Source organism: Puma concolor, chromosome D1 (assembly GCF_028749965.1).
Source record: "Puma concolor isolate L17-30 chromosome D1, mPumCon1.1.hap2, whole genome shotgun sequence".
Taxonomy (NCBI): domain Eukaryota; kingdom Metazoa; phylum Chordata; class Mammalia; order Carnivora; family Felidae; genus Puma; species Puma concolor.
This window is the reverse complement of record NC_141676.1, coordinates 5071401-5089677: the sequence shown is the minus strand read 5'-3', so window position 1 is coordinate 5089677 and position 18277 is coordinate 5071401. Positions and strand designations below refer to the sequence as shown.

Genomic DNA, 18277 nt, shown 5'->3' with positions numbered 1-18277 from the left:
ATTTTGGGGTGCCCTCCAACTTAAGACCTACTATGTCTGATCCTCTCCGAGACCTGTGTCCCCAGTCCTGCCTCCCTAGGTGCCAATCTGGGTAACTGAACGGTTGAAGCCCAAAGCAGAACTCAGGTGACCTAGGTGGGCGGAGCCAGGAGGGCAGTGGCAGGGGCGCCTCCAAGAAGGAGGGACCGAACCCCGGAACCCCGGAACGAAGACTGCAAGTTGCCGGACCTCTGGCCACTTCCCTCCCAGTCGCCGCGCTCCGCACCTGCGCCCCGCCCCGGGCCCGCCTCCAAAGTGCTGGGGGGGCGGGGGCGAGGCGGCCGAACCGAGGAGACGCAAAGGGAGGGGCGGCGGCTGCTCGGTGCTGGCTCCGCAGACCGGGTTGGACGCGGGCTGGACGCGCGTCTGGCCCTTTAAGGGCCGCCCCCGAGGAGGTGCCAGGCCCTGGTGGCTCCGGTCTCTCCTTCCTGGTCCTGCGGGGCAGGGACTGTCCGTGGGGCCGTGGTAGGGCACCGTACCCGGACGGGCCCAGGTGTGCCCGGCCTGGCCCCATGGCCCTGGTCACAGTGAGCCGCTCCCCTCCGGCCAGCGGCCACTCCACGCCTGTAGGGCCCACGGTAAGTCTGGCTTTGCCGTGCTCCGGCCCACGCAGTTGGCTGCCAGCTGGGCCCCGGGGAGCGCGTCCTGCCCACTGCCAGCCTCCCCTTGAGGCTGGGGGTGTGGGAAGGGGGACCCTAAGTGTCTCGCTGGAGGGGACTGGGAGGGGGTCTGGAGGCTCCCAAGAACTTAGACCAAGGCAAGATCCGGAGCCCCGAACACCAGCCCAGCCTGCGGAGGCCCTACCCTCTTCCAGGCCCAGATCTGGGCCAACCCCTTGGACACCTCCAGCACCCCCACCCACTCACCCCAGCTGCCCTACCTGGACCTTTGCCCAGGCTCCCCCCCCCCCCCCCCCCGTGCCTCCAGGTGGGGAGTGGACTGGGGTGGGAAGGGATCTGACATCTTTCCTGGTTCCAGTCTCCAGTTGGGGGGTGGGGCGATCCCACCCCCACCCCCCACCCCCACAGCCTTGATAGCAGAGAGGAGAGTCCTTGCCCCCCCCACCTCACTCTGCCCCGGGGGCTGCTTTCTCAGCAGGACCAGGCATCCAAGCGGAGAAGCCGGCTCCAGCGAAGGTGAGCACCTCTCCCGGACAGACAACTACCTCCAGCTGCCAGGCCTGGCCCCTGCCCTACTGGAGGACTCGGCCCGAACCAACTACTGCATATGTGGGGCAATGTTGCTGGTGGGCACAGGGGGCTTGCAGTGCTGACCGGGCTGCCTTTGCTTTTATCTTCCTCCCGGTCAGTCGGGGCTCCTCCACCACTATTCTGGACCCTGGCTCGGGCCAGTAGTCACAAACCAAAGGGCAGGGATGGGACAGCAGAGCCCAAGGGCTCCTGGATCCCCACCAAGTTTACAGTATCTCCTGAGATAGGCAGGGGGGAAGGGAAAGGGAGCAACCCTTGCCCCCCCCCCCCCTTAAACAAGTGGCTCGGGGGCTTGGCAGCCTCCAAGACAGTAGTTCCCCAAATGTGGTGGCCTCAGCACTTGGGAACTCCTTAGAAATGCACATTCTCAGGCCTCCACCCCAGACCTGTTGACTCCCCCGGGATGGGGCCCAACACTTGTTCTAACAAGCCCGGTGGGTGAATCTGATGCACGTCTGCCCTGAGGGGGATGACGGACGTAAAGTGGTTTCCCTGCTGCCCTGCCAGGCAGAGCTTTGCAGTGCTCCGTGGGGCTGTCCTGGGACTGCAGGACGGAGAGGACAATGGAGAAGCAGCTGACGCTGGCCCTGAGGCAGTGGAGGGACCCCTGGGGGAAGAACAGCCCCACAGCGACCAGACAGACGATGGGCAGGGGCCCCAGAGTCCCCAGAAGCAGCAGCAGAGTCAGCACCTGCACCTCATGGTGGAGCTGCTGAGGCCACAGGACGACATCCGCCTGGTGAGGGGCCGCGGAGCCCTCAGAGAAGCGGAGAGAGCCAGCTCTTGAGGGGTGGTGGGGGGGGGGGGGAGGCGAGGGTAGAAGGGAGCCAGTGTGTGTGTCTGCTGGGGAGCAGTGGTATGAGGGCAAGTAATACGGATCCCCCAAACCCTGATGAGCCTCCCGGTTCAGCTAGTTGCTTAAACAGGGCACGATCACATCTTCAGGTCTCTGGAGGAGCGGGAAATGATGGGGGTCTGCCCTGCATGAGCCTGTAAGGCCCGATCGGGTCCAAGAGCTGGGAATTACACGGAGGTGGGGTTCTGTGCAACCAGCACAGGACCTTCCTGACCCCATGAGTTGTGCGCACACCTCAGGCCTGGCCGGCCGCTCCGGAGGGCCTGCTGAGCTGGAGGGGCGCCAGGCGGGGTGGGGCACTGGTGGGAGCCGGTGGACCAGTTCCCAGATGCCTGTGGGGCATCTCACTGTCTGCAGCAAGATGGGAAAAACAAAATGGAGGCAGTCTTTCCGAAAGCTGAATTTATTCCACGGAAGCACTGTCCTTTGTTATGAGATTGTGTCTTTAGTATTTCTTTGATGAGAAACCTTTCTTGAATCAAATGATGGTAATGGCAAGTAGAAAAGGTTTTTGGGTTTTTTTTTAAACCTCTTTCCTGGGCAGAAATTGAAAATGGGCAATGGGTGCTAGGCCCATTCTCCCCTTTTTTCCATACATACCCCCTTTGCGAAAAAAATTTTTTTTTTATTAAAAAAAATTTTTTTTAATGTTTTATTTATTTTTGAGACAGAGAGAGACAGAGCATGAACGGGGGAGGGGCAGAGAGAGAGGGAGACACAGAATCTGAAACAGGCTCCAGGCTCGGAGCTGTCAGCCCAGAGCCCGACGCGGGGCTTGAACTCACGGACCGCGAGATCGTGACCTGGCTGAAGTCGGAGGCTCAACCGACTGCGCCACCCAGGCGCCCCTTTTTTTTTTTTGAGAGAGAGACAGAGCATGAACGGGGGAGGGGCAGAGAGAGAGGGAGACACAGAATCTGAAACAGGCTCCAGGCTCGGAGCTGTCAGCCCAGAGCCCAACGCGGGGCTCGAACTCACGGACCGTGAGATCGTGACCTGAGCCGAAGTCGGACGCTTAACCGACTGCGCCACCCAGGCGCCCCACGAAAAGTCTTCTTAAACATTCTGTTGGACCATGGAATCCCAAAGTTGGCAGCCACTGGGTTATAACTACCAATCTGGAACCTGGGAAGAGGAGGATGGGCACAGAGCAGGCAGGCAGCAGGTCTCTTCTAGGCCCACGTGTATGTCAGGTGGGGGGCAGGGGGCGGGGGATGCAGAGTCTTCTTGGGCCGCTGTGACCCTGGGCTTCCCCCTCCCCATCTTCTCCAGGCAGCCCAGCTGGAGGCGGCACGGCCCCCTCGGCTCCGCTACCTGCTGGTAGTTTCCACAAGAGAACATCAGAGCCAGGATGAGACAGTCCTCTTGGGAGTGGATTTCCCCGACAGCAGGTGCGAGCAGGGAGAGGAAGGGAGGGGGGCAAGGAAGTGAGATGCTGGGGAACAATGGCTTTTCTTCTGTCCCCTGCCAGCTCCCCGAGCTGCACCCTGGGCCTGGTCTTGCCTCTCTGGAGTGACACCCAGGTGTACCTAGATGGAGACGGGTAAGAGATGGCGACTGGAGGGAGGAGAGAGGGGAGAGGGTGGTCGGCAGGGTGATGGACCGGATAGGGTGACTGGGCAGTGGGGAGCAGTGGAAGAAATGCAGGCTGGGTATCTGGGGCCCGGGCCGACTCAGCTCCATCTCGGATTTGCTGTGTGACTCTAGGCAAGTCACCTAACTTCTCTGGGCCTCGGCCACCCCAGGTGTGGCAAATGGGGCTCATTTTGAAGCCCAAATGCTGTGTATGTACGTATTCTGAGGGCCAGCCTCACGAGGTGGCAAGTGGGTTGGCCTCTCAGGAGCTCTGTCCCAGAGCCTGGAGTTGGATTCTACCCGCACCTGGTCTCCCTCAGGGGCTTCAGTGTGACGTCCGGTGGGCAGAGCCGAATCTTCAAGCCCATCTCCATCCAGACCATGTGGTAAGGGTTAGGGCGGCCCCGGTCTCCGGCCGGCCTCCTCTTCTCAGAGCTGGTTGGAGGGTCTGGGGAGGGGCGGCAGGGAGGAGAGTGTGACCCAGCCCGTCCTCTGTCCTAGGGCCACACTCCAGGTGTTGCACCAGGCATGTGAGGCGGCTCTTGGCAGCGGTCTTGTGCCAGGGGGTAGTGCCCTTACCTGGGCTGGATACTACCAGGACAGACTGAGCTCTGACCAGAGCTGCCTCAACGAGTGGATGGCCATGGCCGACCTGGAATCCCTGCGGCCTCCCAGCGCCGAGCCTGGCCGGTCAGTGCGGGCAGGGGAGGAGAGGGGAGGGTGCCATGGGGGAGCCGGGAAGGGGTTCTTGGACTGACGGGCTCGGCTCCCAGGCCCTCAGAGCAGGAGCGGATGGAGCAGGCGATCCGGGCTGAGCTGTGGGAGGTGCTGGACACCAGCGACCTGGAGAGCGTCACTTCCAAAGAGGTGGGCCGGGGGGGTTCCGTGTCTGGCTCAGTCGGTGCTGCATGCGACTCTTGACATCGGGGTCATGAGTTCAAGCCCCCAGGTCGTGTGTAGAGCTTACTCAAAAAAAATAATAAAAGCTGGGCTGGTGCTGGGGAGGAGCAGGGGCCAGGAGAGAGCTGGGCCCCGGGCCGGGGGTGGGGGTGGGGGTGGGGGTGGGGGTGGGGAATCCTCCCACGGGGGCAGAGCTTTCCCCCAGTCCTGAGCCAGTCCCCCACGCCTGGCTTCAGCTCGTCTGTCTAGATGGACAGGTGCTGTCCTCTGAGGCCCCGGAGGGAAGGGCGGGGCATCAGGACGCTTGCAAGGCACACCCCCCACAGCCTCTCCTCCCCTTTGGCTCCGCCTGCAGATCCGCCAGGCCCTGGAGTTGCGCCTGGGCCGTCCTCTCCAACAGTACCGCGACTTCATTGATAACCAGATGCTGCTGCTCATGGCCCAGCAAGACCGCGCCTCCCGCATCTTCCCCCACCTCTACCTGGTGAGCAGCAGGGTGAGGGCGGCGTGAGGGCGCCGCAGGTGGGGGAGACGGAGGGTGAAGCTTCTGTCCCTCCGCAGGGCTCAGAGTGGAATGCGGCAAACCTGGAGGAGCTCCAGAGGAACAGGTAGGGCTCTGGGCCCTCAGGACCACCTACCCTGTGTCTTCCCCTTCCCCTGGCCTCACCCCAAGGGGCAACCTGGCCAGAAACCCCCAGATCCCCCCCGAGCAGCTGCTAGCTCTGCCTCCGACCCCCTCCCCCCCGGCAAGGTCTTGGGGGCCTGCTGGCAGCTCCCCTGGCCCGCTTCCTCCCCACTCTGTAAAGCAAGCCCCATATGGAAGGCCGCAGTGACACAGAGAAGAGGGGCGGCAGTGGGGTGGGCGCCCCGAGGGCCTTTCCCAAGCGGAAAAGCCCCTCTCCACCTGACCACGTCTCACAGAGACAGGCAGGGGGGCTGGCTGCCTGCCCTCCTTGGTTCCTGCCATTTGTCCCCCACGGGCTCCCGGGAAACCTACTGTGGTCCCAGTCACCGTCACCCAGCTGCTGCAGATCCACCCGGTCTCAGCTTAGATCAAAGCTGTCCTCCCACTGGCTTCTGAGACTAGTAGGCTTAGTGCTTCAGTCAGCCCAGCAGCTACCTGGACCAGAGGGGGAAACTCAAACCCCGGTGGGGCGGCACGATTCGCTCAGGGTCACGGCCATCTTCTCCTCCCCTCACGACTGCACCGTCCCCACCCGACTCTCAGAACCAAGGACTAAACAGAACCAGCAGGGTCGGCCGGGTCTGCTGGCCAATGGGCCTGGTGCCCCTGGCAGCGTCAGCCGGGCCGCATACCCTCTGCTACAGGGTCAGCCACATCTTGAACGTGGCCCGCGAGATTGACAACTTCTACCCCGATCGCTTCATCTACCACAACGTGCGCCTCTGGGATGAGGAGTCAGCCCAGCTGCTACCCCACTGGAAGGAGACACACGGCTTCGTGGAGGCCGCGAGGTGGGGCTCCGCCTGCCCCAGCTTCAAGCGGTCCCCTTACCTCTTCCCTCCAGCTCAGGACCTCTCCCGGCCCTCAGGGTCTCGACTCCCTCCTCTGCTCTGGGCTCTGGGCGGAGCACTCCCTGTCCTTCTCCCACACCGCAGGGCCCCTCACAGCGATGGGGCAGGGAAGGGGGGAGGCTGACCGTGTTCTGCCTCCACAGAGCACAGGGCACTCGGGTGCTAGTCCACTGCAAGATGGGCGTCAGCCGCTCAGCTGCCACGGTGATAGCTTATGCCATGAAGCAGTATGGCTGGAGTCTGGAGCAGGCTCTGCGCCACGTGCAGGAGCTCCGGCCCATCGCCCGCCCCAACCCCGGCTTTCTGCGCCAGCTGCAGACCTACCAGGGCATCTTGACCGCCAGGTACGAGCCGGGGCCGGGGAGCAGGTGGGTGTGGGCGCTGGGCGTGGCTGCTGGGTCACTGAAGGCTGACTGAGGCCCACCTCTTTCCAGCCGGCAGAGCCACATCTGGGAACAGAAAGTGGGTGGGGCTTCCCCAGAGGAGCCCCTCGCCCCCGAGATGTCTACACCATTCCCGCCTCTTCCGCCGGAACCAGGGGGCAGTGGGGAGGCGAAGGCTATGGGTTTGGAGGAGAGCCGGTCGTCAGCCCTGAAAGAGGAGCCTGGGCCACGGCCCCGTATCAACCTCCGAGGGGTCATGAGGTCCATCAGCCTCCTGGAGCCTTCCTCGGAGCTGGAAAGCATTTCAGGGGCCAGTGATCTGCCAGAGGTGAGGCTGGAGCTAGGGAAGGAGCCCAGACTGAGGCACATCAGGGGACAGAAGTAGGAGGGGCAGATGGCAGGAGGAAGGAGAGAGACCAGGACCGGGGCCCAACTTCCCATGGGGACCATTCCCTGGGCAGCTCACTTCTGTCCCCTCAAAGCAGCCAAGGAGACCTCGCGGGCGGTCGGTGAGCACTGCCCTCCGTGGGAGCTGCAGAGCAGCCATGGGGCCGGAGGCACCTGCGTGGGCTTCTCAGCCGAGCCAGCCCCGGGGTGAAGGCTGCAGACAACTCTCAGCCCGATGAAAGGACTTGCTTCCTGAGGGGCAGGGCTGCCCAGCCATGGCACGAGCATCCTCCCCAGGCCAAGAGCTGGACACCCAACCGCCAACCCCAGACGAGGTGGAGAAGATGCTCTGCGGCCCCTCCCAAATCTGAGGGGGACCCACCAGAGGATGGGGTACAGAGGGGTCATGGCACTCACGTGACCAAATACGGGCTGGGCAGTTGAGCATCCTCTGTGCTAAGTGCTGCAGGGCACAAGCAGAAGACCAGAGACTAGCCTTTGCCTTAGGAAGCCAGACCCACCACGGGACTGGAGGCCAAGATGGCCGACCTGAGGAGAGAGAGCTCCTTACAGAGGGCGGGAACATTTGGGAGAGGCTTCCTGGAGGAGGTGGCACTGGGTATGGATGGTTGATGGGTGAGCGAGCGTGGGTGTTCCTAAAGGTAGTGTCTTCACTCGGTACCCGGAAGGTGTTTCACCTGCAGCTCTCAGGACTGACTGCACAAAGGCAGGGGGGCAAGAGGAGGAGGAGGGGGCCTCAAGGATATGGCAGGTGCAGGGGAGCTCAGGAGGGCTTCTGGGGCCAGAAGGAAGACCGGTGGGGGCCAAGGAGCAGGGCAGTGGGGCGGGGCTGCTATCTTCCCTCCTATGGAAATACGACCATGAGTAGCTCAGATTTTCTACATTCACTTAACGTTCCACACCTACCCCTTCCCAGGCTTTGTGCTCAATAACTCTGCCCTGGAAAGACTTCTCAGTGATTCTTCTTGCACTCTGACCCTTCTAGGTGTTTTCTTCAAACGAGTCTTCAGAAGAAGACCCTCCGGTGCCCTTCCCTCAGCTCTCAAAGGCCAAGGGAGGCGAGCCGGGTTCCAAGGGGCCTTGGCCTGCCCTGAAGTCCCACCAGTCTGTGGTTGCCCTCAACAGCGCCGCCCTGGTGGCCAGCCGGACCCGGGCCCTGCAGGAGCAGGCAGAGGCCGGCCGTTCCTCCACACCCAGGCTCCGGAAGGTGGTGAGGCAGGCCAGTGTGGATGGCAGTGGGGAGGAGGGCGAGGCTTGAGCCCTCACACATGCTCATGGCCCCCTAGACACAAATAGAGGCGCCTGAACACAGCTCCTGGGACGAGCGCCCTTCATTCCTGTCAGCTTGTCCACGTTCCTTTTAGCTCCTCCCCAGTGGCCCCGAGATTCCATCACTACAGCCTCAGCTCCTATGGCCTTAAGTCTCAGACATGTCCACCTTTCCAAGGGCTCAAGATCTTCTCTATAACGGGGATGTGACAGAGACTGAAAGTGCCTTTGGGGGCCAGAGCACCTTGCTTCATTCCCAGCTGCTGCCTGAAACACTCACTTGCAGCCAGGGAACAAACCCAGTGAAGAAAGGCTCATGCTTCCTCCCTCACCCACTCCCATGTGCCTCACCCCTGCCCCTCTTCATTCCTGGGGCCCGCTAGGCCAGAGAACCAGTGGCCCTTAGAGGCCAAGAGTAACCTCAGTTCCCAGTTCTGGAGGCTCTGAGGAGCAGAGAGCGGTCCCGCCGATGGGGCCTTCCTCCCGCACTCCACAACCAGCCCGTCTTCTGCTGTTGTCCCCCGCCCCATGCCACTCCCAGACAGCAGTGCGCTGGGTCACAGGGCACCAGGCCAAAGAAAGTCTTCTTCTTGTCCTTCACGGCCTCTGGCCAGTTTTTCACAGTCTTAATAGTATCTGGCTTTGTACTTAGAAAAAAAAAAAAAATTTCATATTATTTTCACTTTTATGATAAAGCTGTGTGCCTGTAAGTCTGATTCTTCTCTGGTTACACACGGAGTTTGGCCTCTCTTAGCCCTTCCGGCCTCCTCATAGCAACCACCAGGTGTCTTTAGGCAGGCCCCGTTTTGAGGACTGGCGGGGTGGGAGGGTAGTGGTGGGGTGGGGCCGGAAGAGGAATGGGGAAGAGAAGAGGGGAGACCAGTGTTATCTCCCTCACTTCCTAGGGCAGGGCCTGGGTAAATGTTAGCTGCCCCTGCGCCCGTCAGGCAGGTTGGGGTGGGGGACAAGTCTATGCCGCGCAGCAGGCGCTTGGCTCTGTTGGGACAGCTGAAGCGAGTTACCCATGAGGAAGTGGGCGCTGCCGACGCCTATCTGGACAGGACCAAGCCTGTTCCGGAAGCTAAGGCTCTGTTTGGACACTTGATGATTGTTCTCGAGCACACTGTGGGCCCCAAGAATCTTCCTCTTGCTACAGTGCAAGACAGCCTGATCTTCCAAGCCAGTCCCTCCCTGTCAAGGAAGAAGGACCCTCGATGGGCCCTCCCCTTCTGCATCCAGGTTCCTTTTGCTCTTTACTGTTCAAACAGAGTAAGTTATTCCATCTTTGTCACTTCTGTCTTCTCTTCCCAAGATCATATCCTCTGCCCCATAAACACACTACTTCGGCTGGGGGCGGGGGGTGGATATGCAACTCCTTCCTTTAAAGCAGACTCAGAGGGGGCGCCTGGGTGGCGCAGTCGCTTAAGCGTCCGACTTCAACCAGGTCACGATCTCGCGGTGCGTGAGTTCGAGCCCCGCGTCGGGCTCTGGGCTGATGGCTCAGAGCCTGGAGCCTGTTTCCGATTCTGTGTCTCCCTCTCTCTCTGCCCCTCCCCCGTTCATGCTCTGTCTCTCTCTGTCCCAAAAATAAATAAACGTTGAAAAAAAATATTTAATAAAAAAAAAAAAGCAGACTCAGAGGTAGGAGCTGGCACCGCTTGAGAACTCATGCCCCATTTTAAGGGCATTTCTCACCTAGACCCCAGTGGGACCCTAGCACTACTCTACTCCTAGAGTACCAAGGGACAAGAAACTTGGGATCTAGCCCTGGCTTTGCCACTTATAACTCACCTCACTTCAAGTCTCTGTTTCTTTCTGTAAAACAAAGGGATTAGACTAGGAAATCCCTAAGTGCCCCCTTCCCACTTTGATATGTTAATGATACATGTCACCTACACATTGACAGAATTCACCCCCAACATGCTCTCTAGAAGAACCATGTGTGCCTGTGTGTAGGTGACATGCCTAGGGTCCCAGGTGGGGTCCAGAGAGGCTCGCCTGATTCTTGATCCACCTCGCTGGTCCACCCTTCTGAGCAAACAGTGGGGCTGCCTGTCATCCTCCAGCCAACCATGCGTCTCACCCAGGCTGCCCTTTCAGCAGTCCTAAGCCAGAGTTAGGGGCAGGTAGGGTGACAATGTCAGGAAGGAAGCCAAGGCCAGGCCCTGCCTTCCTACAGCCTCTGCAGCTGGGAATGGAGAGTCCTATCACGAACTCAGAGCTAGGGGCTGACCAGAATCTATGGACAGGAACAACTGGCTGGCTCTCAGTTGGTAGAGCAACTGATAATCTTGATCTCAGGGTCGTGAGTTCGAGCCCCACATTGGGTGTAGAGATTACTTTAAAAGAATGCACATGATTTAACACACACACACACACACACACACACACACACACACACCTCACACAAATTGCTAAAGGGGCAAAAAAAGTTAAAAAAAAAAGATATACAATGAAAAGTATGTGTCCTTTAGATCTTATTTTCCAATCCTTCACAGGCAGCATTGTTTCAGCTTCTTCTGAGTCCCTCCAAAGACGTTCCATGCTTATGTCATCAAATATATTTATGTATTGTTTTAAAAACATAAATTATAGGGGCACCTGGGTGGCTCAGTTGGTTAAGCGTGACTGGTGGTTTCCGCTCAGGTCTCCGGGTTTCGTGAGTTTGAGCCCCGCATCGGGTTCTGCACTGGAAGTGGTGCGGAGTCTGCTTGGGATTCTCTCTGTCTCCCTCTCTGTCTCTGCTCCTCCCCCACTTGTGCTCTGTCTCTTCCAAAATAAACAAATAAACGTAAAAAAAAAACACATAAATTACAGCATATTAACATTGACACTTTGACATTTTTTTCATAGCACAAAGAGTGGCACATCAGTTCAGAAAGCTCTGCCTAATTCCTAAAACAATCATACACATTCTATTCTATGGACTCCATTTATTTAAGTGCTCATCTACTAAAGAACATTCAGGTTGCTTATGGATATATATTTTTTTCATTCCACGTAATGCTTAAGTACTCTTGCATATACTTTCTGGTGCACACAGGGCCACTAAACCTGTAGGACATATTTCTTTTTTTTTTTTTTTAATGTTTTTATTTATTTTTGAGACACAGAGAGACAGAGCATGAGCGGGGGAGGGGCGGAGAGAGGGAGACACAGAATCTGAAGCAGGCTCCAGACTCTGAGCTGTCAGTACAGAGCCCCACGCGGGGCTTGAACTCTAGGACTGTGGGGATGCTTAACCGACTGAGCCACCCAGGCGCCTACTGTAGGACATATTTCTAGAATTGCTGAAGCAAAGGGTATATGCATTTAATCTGGAAGGCATTGCCTAATTTCCCTCCACGAAGTTGCACCAATGTACAGCAAACAGGAATGTCTGTGCGTGTCCTTAAAGGACTGTCCAGCCTACACCACAACAACGTCATCTCCAGCGAATCTTAACAACACTCCCAGAGGAGAAAAAGCACGCATTATAATTACCACGTTTTGGAAACAGGAAACTGAGGCCCAGAGAAGTAACTGAATGATAGGGCCTGAAATCGATCCTAAGTTTCTAGATCTCAGCCCGGAGGCCGAACTCGGAGGGACAGGGCGTCCAACTCGCACTGCTTTTTCACCAGTTCTGCTCAAGGCCGTCTCTCGCAAATCCCACGTCGACTCCCACCCGCATCGGGAGCCTCTCGGGAGCCGGGCCGGTCGCCCAGCCCAGACGCGAACCCTTGCCCGAAGCTCGCCTCCGGACAAGCAGCAGGTGCCTCCCAGCAACCCTCTTCCCAGAGTTCTCCCTCCACCCGGCCCCGGTCGGCCGGGGCCAGGGAGGCCCCTCGTCAGGACTACATTTCAAAAGGCACAACTGAACGCGGCGAAGAGAGCGCGTCCCGGCCTCTTCCCCCTACACCCTAGACACCTCAGAGCCGCGGCTGCCAGGAGTAACTACATTTCAGGCCTCCGCGGCCTCTGCTACGCCGGCAGCGCTCGGCCTGGGGGTAGTGGGGGAAACGACCCCGGCGGCGCGGGACCCACCGCGATGCTCGGGCGCCATCTCGCGTCCGTGCCTTTGGCCGCCGGGTGGCAGCCCGGAAACTACGATTCCCACCGTGCCTAGCGCGTCCGCGCAGGCGCGAAGAGCCTCTCTCGTTTCCATGGGAACCTCGCCCTCTAGGGTCCCAGGTGCTTGACTTCTGCGGGGCGCGTGGCTGTTGTTCCCGCTCAGGTCCCCTCGCGCTAGGCTGGGTCTGCGGACAGCCGAGGGGGCCGAATAGGGGGCTCGAGGGGAGGAGGCCAGGCGGTTCTGCCTCCCGGGACCAGCGCTGCCAAATTCTCGGCGTCCGGCGGTCCGCGCGCTTCCTGGGCCTCGGAGTTTGAGGCGGAGGGGCCCGGGGAGGCCCGGGTTGGCGAGGCCAGCGTCCGTCCGGCTCTGACCCGCGCAGCCCGCCTCGCTCCGCGCCAGCGCCCTGTCCCCGGCCGAAAGCCTGCGCGCCGCAGACAGGTACTGCCGGGGCGCGGGTCGGGCGCGGCCGCCCGCGGGATGGGTGGCGCCGCAGGTGAGCGTGGAGGGGCGCCGGCCGGGCAAGGCAGGGAGCGCCCCCGGGGTTGAGTCCGGCTCTGCCTCTCATGGGTCCGGGACCCGGGGCTCACCAAACGTGGCTTCAGTTCCTCCTCCGTCAAGTGGGGCTTGGGCTGGAATTCTAGGGCACCTGGCGATCCCGTTGCAGAGCAGCCTCTGGCTCCGTGCCACGGGGGCGGGGGGGGGGGGGGGGACAAGTCCCTTTATCTCTCTGAGCCCGTTTTCCTCTATTGCAAAGTGACGAGGTTGAAGCAGATGATCTTTATGGTCTCTTCTAGAGAATATGGGATCATTACCCCCACAGTGCGCCCCGCGTGCCAGACACGGGGAGCTGGATGGTTTTGAGCGACAATCTCAGCTCAGGATCTGGAGTCAGAGAAACTCGGGTGTGTGGGTTTGGACAAAGTTTTCACATCTCTTGAGCCTCGGTTTCATCAGTTGCAAAACCAGGGGTAATCATACTGTCACCTCAAGTGTTTGAAGGTTAAATGAGATAATGCACGTAAGTTTTTAGCCCTAGGCCTGCACCTAGTAAGCGTTGTCCCAAGTCCCAGCCATCATTTCCGATACTTTAAAGAACATTCCGGGGCGCCTGGGTGGCTCAGTCGGTTGAGCGCCCGACTTCGGCTCAGGTCATGACCTCTCGGTCTGTGAGTTTGAGCCCCCCTCCCCCCGTCGGGCTCTGTGCTGACAGCTCAGAGCCTGGAGCCCGCTTCAGATTCTGCGTCTCCCTCTCTCTCTGCCCATCCCCCGCTCATGCTCTGTCTCTCTCTCTCTCTCTCTCTCTGTCAAGAATAAATAAACATTAAAAAAAAAAGAAGAAGAAGAAGAAGAAGATTCCTTAGCTACCGTGAGACCTTTACCTAATTTTTGGAGTCATTTTTCTTGATGGGTAAATCCATTCTCCTAGGCAGGATGGTTTCATAGGCTGATTCCAATGGGGAAGCCTGAGTCTTCTTACCCAAGGCTGGATGCTCTCAACCTGTGTATCTCCTTCCTTCAGGAATAGTCTGAGTTCTATCATTACCACTTGGTAGGGAGGGAGCGTGCAAAGCCCAACACCACGCAGTGTTGAAAATACTTTTTCTTCCTTATAATTCATAGAAGATGTGAGCACCAGGGTGCCTGGGTGGCTCAGTCAGCTAAGCATCTGACTTCGGCTCAGATCATGAGCTGGCAGTGGTTCATGGGTTCGAGCCCCACGAAGGGCTCTGTGCTGACACCTCGGAGCCTGGAGCCTGCTTCGGATTCTGGGTCTGCTTCTCTCTCTGCCTCTACCCCGCTCATGCTCTGTCTCTCTCAAAAATAAATAAACATTACCAAAAAAAGCAAGATGTGAGCACTTACATGCTATGATGCAGAAACCGCAGAATATTGAATTATAATATTTATATAACATTTACCTAAGACCAGATGGATACACACACAATTGCAAGGAATACGTAAGAATCGTATGCTACTTGCATTGAGTTCTAACTTTGTATTCATTGGGAAAATCCCAACAAGGAATTTTAAGCTAGTGATAAAATGTATTATTTATTAAATCTGGGATCCCAGTGGCTTCACAAACAAGTTTCCATTCATCCAAAGAGCATCTGTATGAGGAAGCCACATTGTACGAATAGTTTTTGACCACGTATTATGTACCTGGCATTGTGTGGCGTGGTCTGAAGGATCCAGAGATGTGTGAGATGATCTTTGCCCTCAAGAAAACAGAGTCTGTAGAGAAGATCGACTATGCATACCAAACACGTAATACAAGAGCAACGTGACACATCATGAGAGAGATACAGGTGTCTACTGTGAACATTCAGAGGCCGGAGACACCACTGCTAAGTGGCTGTGTCATGAGAGCAGCAAGGAGCAGACAGCACTTCAGCGGGGCCTTGAGGGATGTAGACAATGTGGATGTGCCAAGGAGTGGGGAAAAGATACTGTGGGCACTCCCCACCCCCAGTAGCCCCGAGAATGGGGGAGAAATGTCTGGAGCCCCATCTAGATGTGAACTCTTAGAGAGCAGGGACTGGATTTTGATCAGGGTTTTGCTCCCAGCACAGCACACACGTGTAGGAAATATTAGTGGAGGAACAGGGGCTCTGAGTCTTGGCGAGACAAGCTATTATCCTGAGACCCTTGTGTTAAGCTTACAAACGCTGTCTTACAGACACCCCGGGAAGGGAAGAATGTGATCGGCAGGCGTTTGGGGGGCCATATCATTGGCATGTCTAGTACAGTGACTAGGAGTCAAGTGAATGGGGTCTGGTGGACGGGTAGGAGGGTTCGTGAGCCTCCTTCCCCGGAAGTGAGCTGAACTACCACAAGGGGAGGAAACTACAGCGCAGGATTATGAAGCAGTCTTGAGGGCCAGTGATGGATACTTTGGTCTCGTGGCGTTTGTGGCTGTTCTTGGCTCTCCTCTGTCTGCGGCCCACTCCTCCCCAGAGAATGTCTCTCCCGTCTGTGACCCACCTGGGAGCGGAAACTGTGTCCCCCATGCCAACAGATTGCCAAGGCCTGTAGCCCCCGCAGAGGAAGGAAGTTGGCCTCGGTGGCGCCATCATCAGGCTGACTTCAGGGTCGTGCCCTTCTAGCCCTGAAGGGGACCACCTAGAACAGCTGTCCAAAGACCCGGGAAAGGGAGAACCGCCTCAGCACTTGGGACAGAGGTGTCGCCTGAGGAGGGCAAAGCAGAGAATATTGAGAGGAGAGTGGCTTGAGGACAGGGCAGACCCTCCCAGGTCCTGTTTAGGCTCCCCTCTGGGGTCCTTTTGTTGCTCACAAAGGGTGAAATCATCCTCGGATTGAAGAAACTGGAGGAGGGTTAAGTGGGTTCAACCAAAGAAGGGATGGGGCACGACTGATTGACTGTTTTGTCCCTAGATGGGGGATGGCGCCGGACTTCTGGAGGGACCCAGAACCGGCTGTTCTTTCATCTTCCCGGCAGCCTGCACGTCCACTCTGGAGTCCTGCTCTTCCAGTTTGCTCTCACTCCACTGGCTGCGGGTAAGTGCCCACTGGGCATCGGGATTCCCGAGTAGCCAAGCGCCACGCGGAGCTTTGGCAACTCCAGGCCTGGCGTTTGAGAGGAGGTCACCACAGCCGAGTGCCTGCCCCGGAGGCCCCCGTCAACCTGCTTCAGGGGCGTGCCGGTCCTTTACAATTCACAACGGCCAGAAAGTCTTACATCGTGACCTTGACTTTTGCACCTGAGAGATCTGAGTTCTGGGGTTATAGACCAAAGAGCCAGACGGTGGCACGGAGACCGGCGATCTTTCCGCTCCCTCGGCTGTCACCGAAGGGGCGCCATCTGCCTACCGGCAGGGCCGTAGTCGTAGGCTGACCTGAAAGCAGAGCCGTACGCCCCCTTCCTTCTCATTTCAGTCAGAATTTCCCACCCCTTTGCCTCAGTTTTCCAGCCTGGCCCAGCTGTTCTCAGACACATCTGGCCAGAGTCTCACTCCCGTACCCGCGCTAGACTCTGACCCGTTCCCGCGGCGGCGTGTCGCATCGGGGAGCCGGTGCCCCTTCTACTCTGCAGCTGCCTGGACCGCTGGCACACCAGAGGGGATTCTGGGTCCGGGTTGGAGAACTGAGAATACAAAGCTGTCCTCCCGCCGGGTGGGGAGGCGAGTTGGCGAAGTTTGCCCGGTGAGCTTCCCCGGCCTGGGTACAGGTGCCACACTCCACCCCACTGGCGCGACCCGCAGAAGCTCGGCGAGCCTCGGGGGCGAAGATGGAGAGGGAGGGGTGGCAGAAAGGGGCGGGTGGAAGAAGACCCGGATAAAAGCAAAGGCCACATGCTGGCCTCGCTCAAGTCAGACGTAATCGTGGGGGAGAGCGACAGATTGGGCGAAGGAAGGTGCCCCTAAAGGCCGGGGAGACAGAGCTCATTATAGGTACCCCGCCCCCCATAAGTTATGTGGCCCGGGAAGGCTTGGAACTTAGCAGGAGTGTCCAGAACAGCAGCTGCCTGTCTATCCCCGCAGTACACACGGCTGTGCAGCTCGTTTCTTCACTCGGTGGGCCTCCTCCACGGCCTGTGGCATTAACTACATTCATCATGTCGTGCAACCCTCCTCACTAGCCGTTTCCAGAACTTTCTCGTTAAACATCCCATCCACCCTGGCAATCTCTATTCTACTTTCTGTCTCCATACCTTTGCTCATCCACCTCTTGCAAGTGGAATCATTCGATAGTCATTTTATGTGTGGCTTATGTCCCTTAGCCTAATATCTTCAAGATTCATCTATTTTTCTAGCATGGGTCAGAATGTCATTCCTTTTTAAGGCCGAATAACATCCTGGTGCATGGATAGACGACATTTTGCTTAGGCTTTCACCTGTTAAGATGGGGTTATCCCCATCTTCTGGCCACTCTGGACGATGCCGTGAACACGGCTGTACAAACATCTGTTTGAGTCCCTGCTTTGATTCTTTAGCGCGTACCTAGAAGTAGGGTTGCTGGATCATATGGTAAAGTCTGTGTTCGACTTCCTGAGGAGTCGCCAAACTGTTTTCACAGCGGCCAAGAAATTTCACGATGATGCAGTATGATTATCTAGATTGCCTACCATAATTATATTTCCCCAAATAGCCCTAAATTTTCCATTACAGCTTTAAAAAAAAAAAAAAGTTTCAAGATCCAATCAGGGATCACAGACTGCGTTCAGTTGTCATGTCTCTTGATTCTTCTTTGATCTAGAATAGTGTTCCTTCCTATTTGTTTTTCATGACACTGCCATTTTTGCAGAACCCAGCCCAGTTGTCTTATACAATATCCTCCAATTTGAATTTGCTTGAATGTTTCCTTGCAGTTAGATTCAGATTAAACCTTTCTGCAAGAATACTGTATGAGCAGTAAGTTCTCTCTGTTTCATTACTTCAACCATTTAATGTTGCCCGATCTCATTATTGCTGATGTTGAATTTGGTCGCTGGTTAAGATGTCATCTGCTAGATCTTTCCATTGTCCAGGAACCCTTTCCCTTTGTAGTCATGAGCTGTGTGGTAAGTTGAAGTTGTGTGAATATCCTGTCCCCAACAATCTGTCAATCATTGGTTTTAGTATCAAGGAATGATCTCGGCCTACATTATTATTTCATTGTGTTTTTTTTAATTCTATCATTCCTTCTACATTTATTATATGTTTTGTATAATCTATTATTCTGAGGCACCTGGGCGGCTCAGTCAGTTAAGCATCCAGCTCTTGATTTCAGCTCTGGTCATGATCTAATGATTCATGAGATCAAGCCACACGTTGAGATCTGCACTGACCGTGTGGAATTTGCTTGGGATTCTCTCTCTCTTCCATTCTCTCTCTCTCTCTCTCTCTCTTTCTCTCTGCACTGTCCTTCTCAAAATGAATAAACTTAAAGAAAAAAAAAGAAAAAAGTCAGCGGAAACATAATCATGAGATGATACCAATGTTGAAATTAGCGTACAAGGACTGCAAAGTAGTTCCTATGAATATGACTAAGGACTTGAAGGAAAATATAGTGGTCTTAATTGGGAGTCTTAACAGAGTAATTAAAA

General features: G+C 56.9%; 1 protein-coding gene and 3 long non-coding RNA genes across 8 annotated transcripts in view; 2 read left to right on the top strand and 2 right to left on the bottom strand.

Moving 5' to 3' along the window:
- Positions 1-354: 354 nt before the first annotated feature.
- SSH3 (slingshot protein phosphatase 3) lies at positions 355-8872 on the top strand. 2 transcript variants are annotated; one of them, XM_086676780.1, is made up of 14 exons: positions 355-617; positions 1138-1175; positions 1758-1989; positions 3379-3497; positions 3578-3649; positions 4002-4067; positions 4183-4371; positions 4455-4548; positions 4937-5065; positions 5143-5189; positions 5911-6057; positions 6261-6461; positions 6552-6828; positions 7894-8872. In XM_086676780.1, exons 1-14 carry the CDS (start codon positions 552-554, stop codon positions 8164-8166), a joined length of 1950 nt encoding a protein of 649 aa, XP_086532906.1. In that variant the 5' UTR covers positions 355-551; the 3' UTR covers positions 8167-8872. The 2 variants fall into 2 exon arrangements, with proteins under 2 accessions (XP_086532906.1, XP_086532907.1); XM_086676781.1 differs by having other exon boundaries at positions 537-617; positions 1135-1175.
- Positions 3027-4394, bottom strand: LOC147576349 (uncharacterized). The gene is made up of 4 exons (XR_015240692.1): positions 4261-4394; positions 3988-4129; positions 3421-3635; positions 3027-3231 (listed from the first exon to the last, which is right to left on the bottom strand). It is a non-coding gene; the product is annotated as an uncharacterized LOC147576349 (long non-coding RNA).
- LOC147576348 (uncharacterized) lies at positions 6826-12293 on the bottom strand. Of its 2 annotated transcripts, none has more exons than XR_015240697.1 (3): positions 12118-12293; positions 10779-10946; positions 6826-7436 (listed from the first exon to the last, which is right to left on the bottom strand). It is a non-coding gene; the product is annotated as an uncharacterized LOC147576348 (long non-coding RNA). The 2 variants fall into 2 exon arrangements; XR_015240696.1 differs by lacking the exon at positions 6826-7436 and adding an exon at positions 9810-10282 and having other exon boundaries at positions 12118-12290.
- LOC147576347 (uncharacterized) overlaps positions 12236-18277 on the top strand; it is a 17563-nt gene continuing 11521 nt past the window's right edge. For 2 of the 3 annotated variants that reach the window (XR_015240695.1, XR_015240693.1), the window contains exons 1-3: positions 12236-12669; positions 13026-13249; positions 15628-15750. This is a non-coding gene — a long non-coding RNA (uncharacterized LOC147576347). Of the gene's footprint in view, positions 12670-13025; positions 13250-15627; positions 17259-18277 lie in introns of all 3 variants that reach the window. The other variant, XR_015240694.1, reaches the window with a different exon arrangement.

What these genes read in the sequence shown, in the direction of transcription:
- SSH3 (XM_086676781.1), top strand. Translation starts at nt 552, where the DNA reads ATGGCCCTGGTCACAGTGAGCCGCTCCCCTCCGGCCAGCGGCCACTCC. An exon ending in AGAGCGTCACTTCCAAAGAG is followed by an intron (nt 4,549 to 4,936) that starts GTGGGCCGGGGG and finishes CTCCGCCTGCAG; the next exon opens with ATCCGCCAGGCCCTGGAGTT. An exon ending in GAGGAGCTCCAGAGGAACAG is followed by an intron (nt 5,190 to 5,910) that starts GTAGGGCTCTGG and finishes CCTCTGCTACAG; the next exon opens with GGTCAGCCACATCTTGAACG.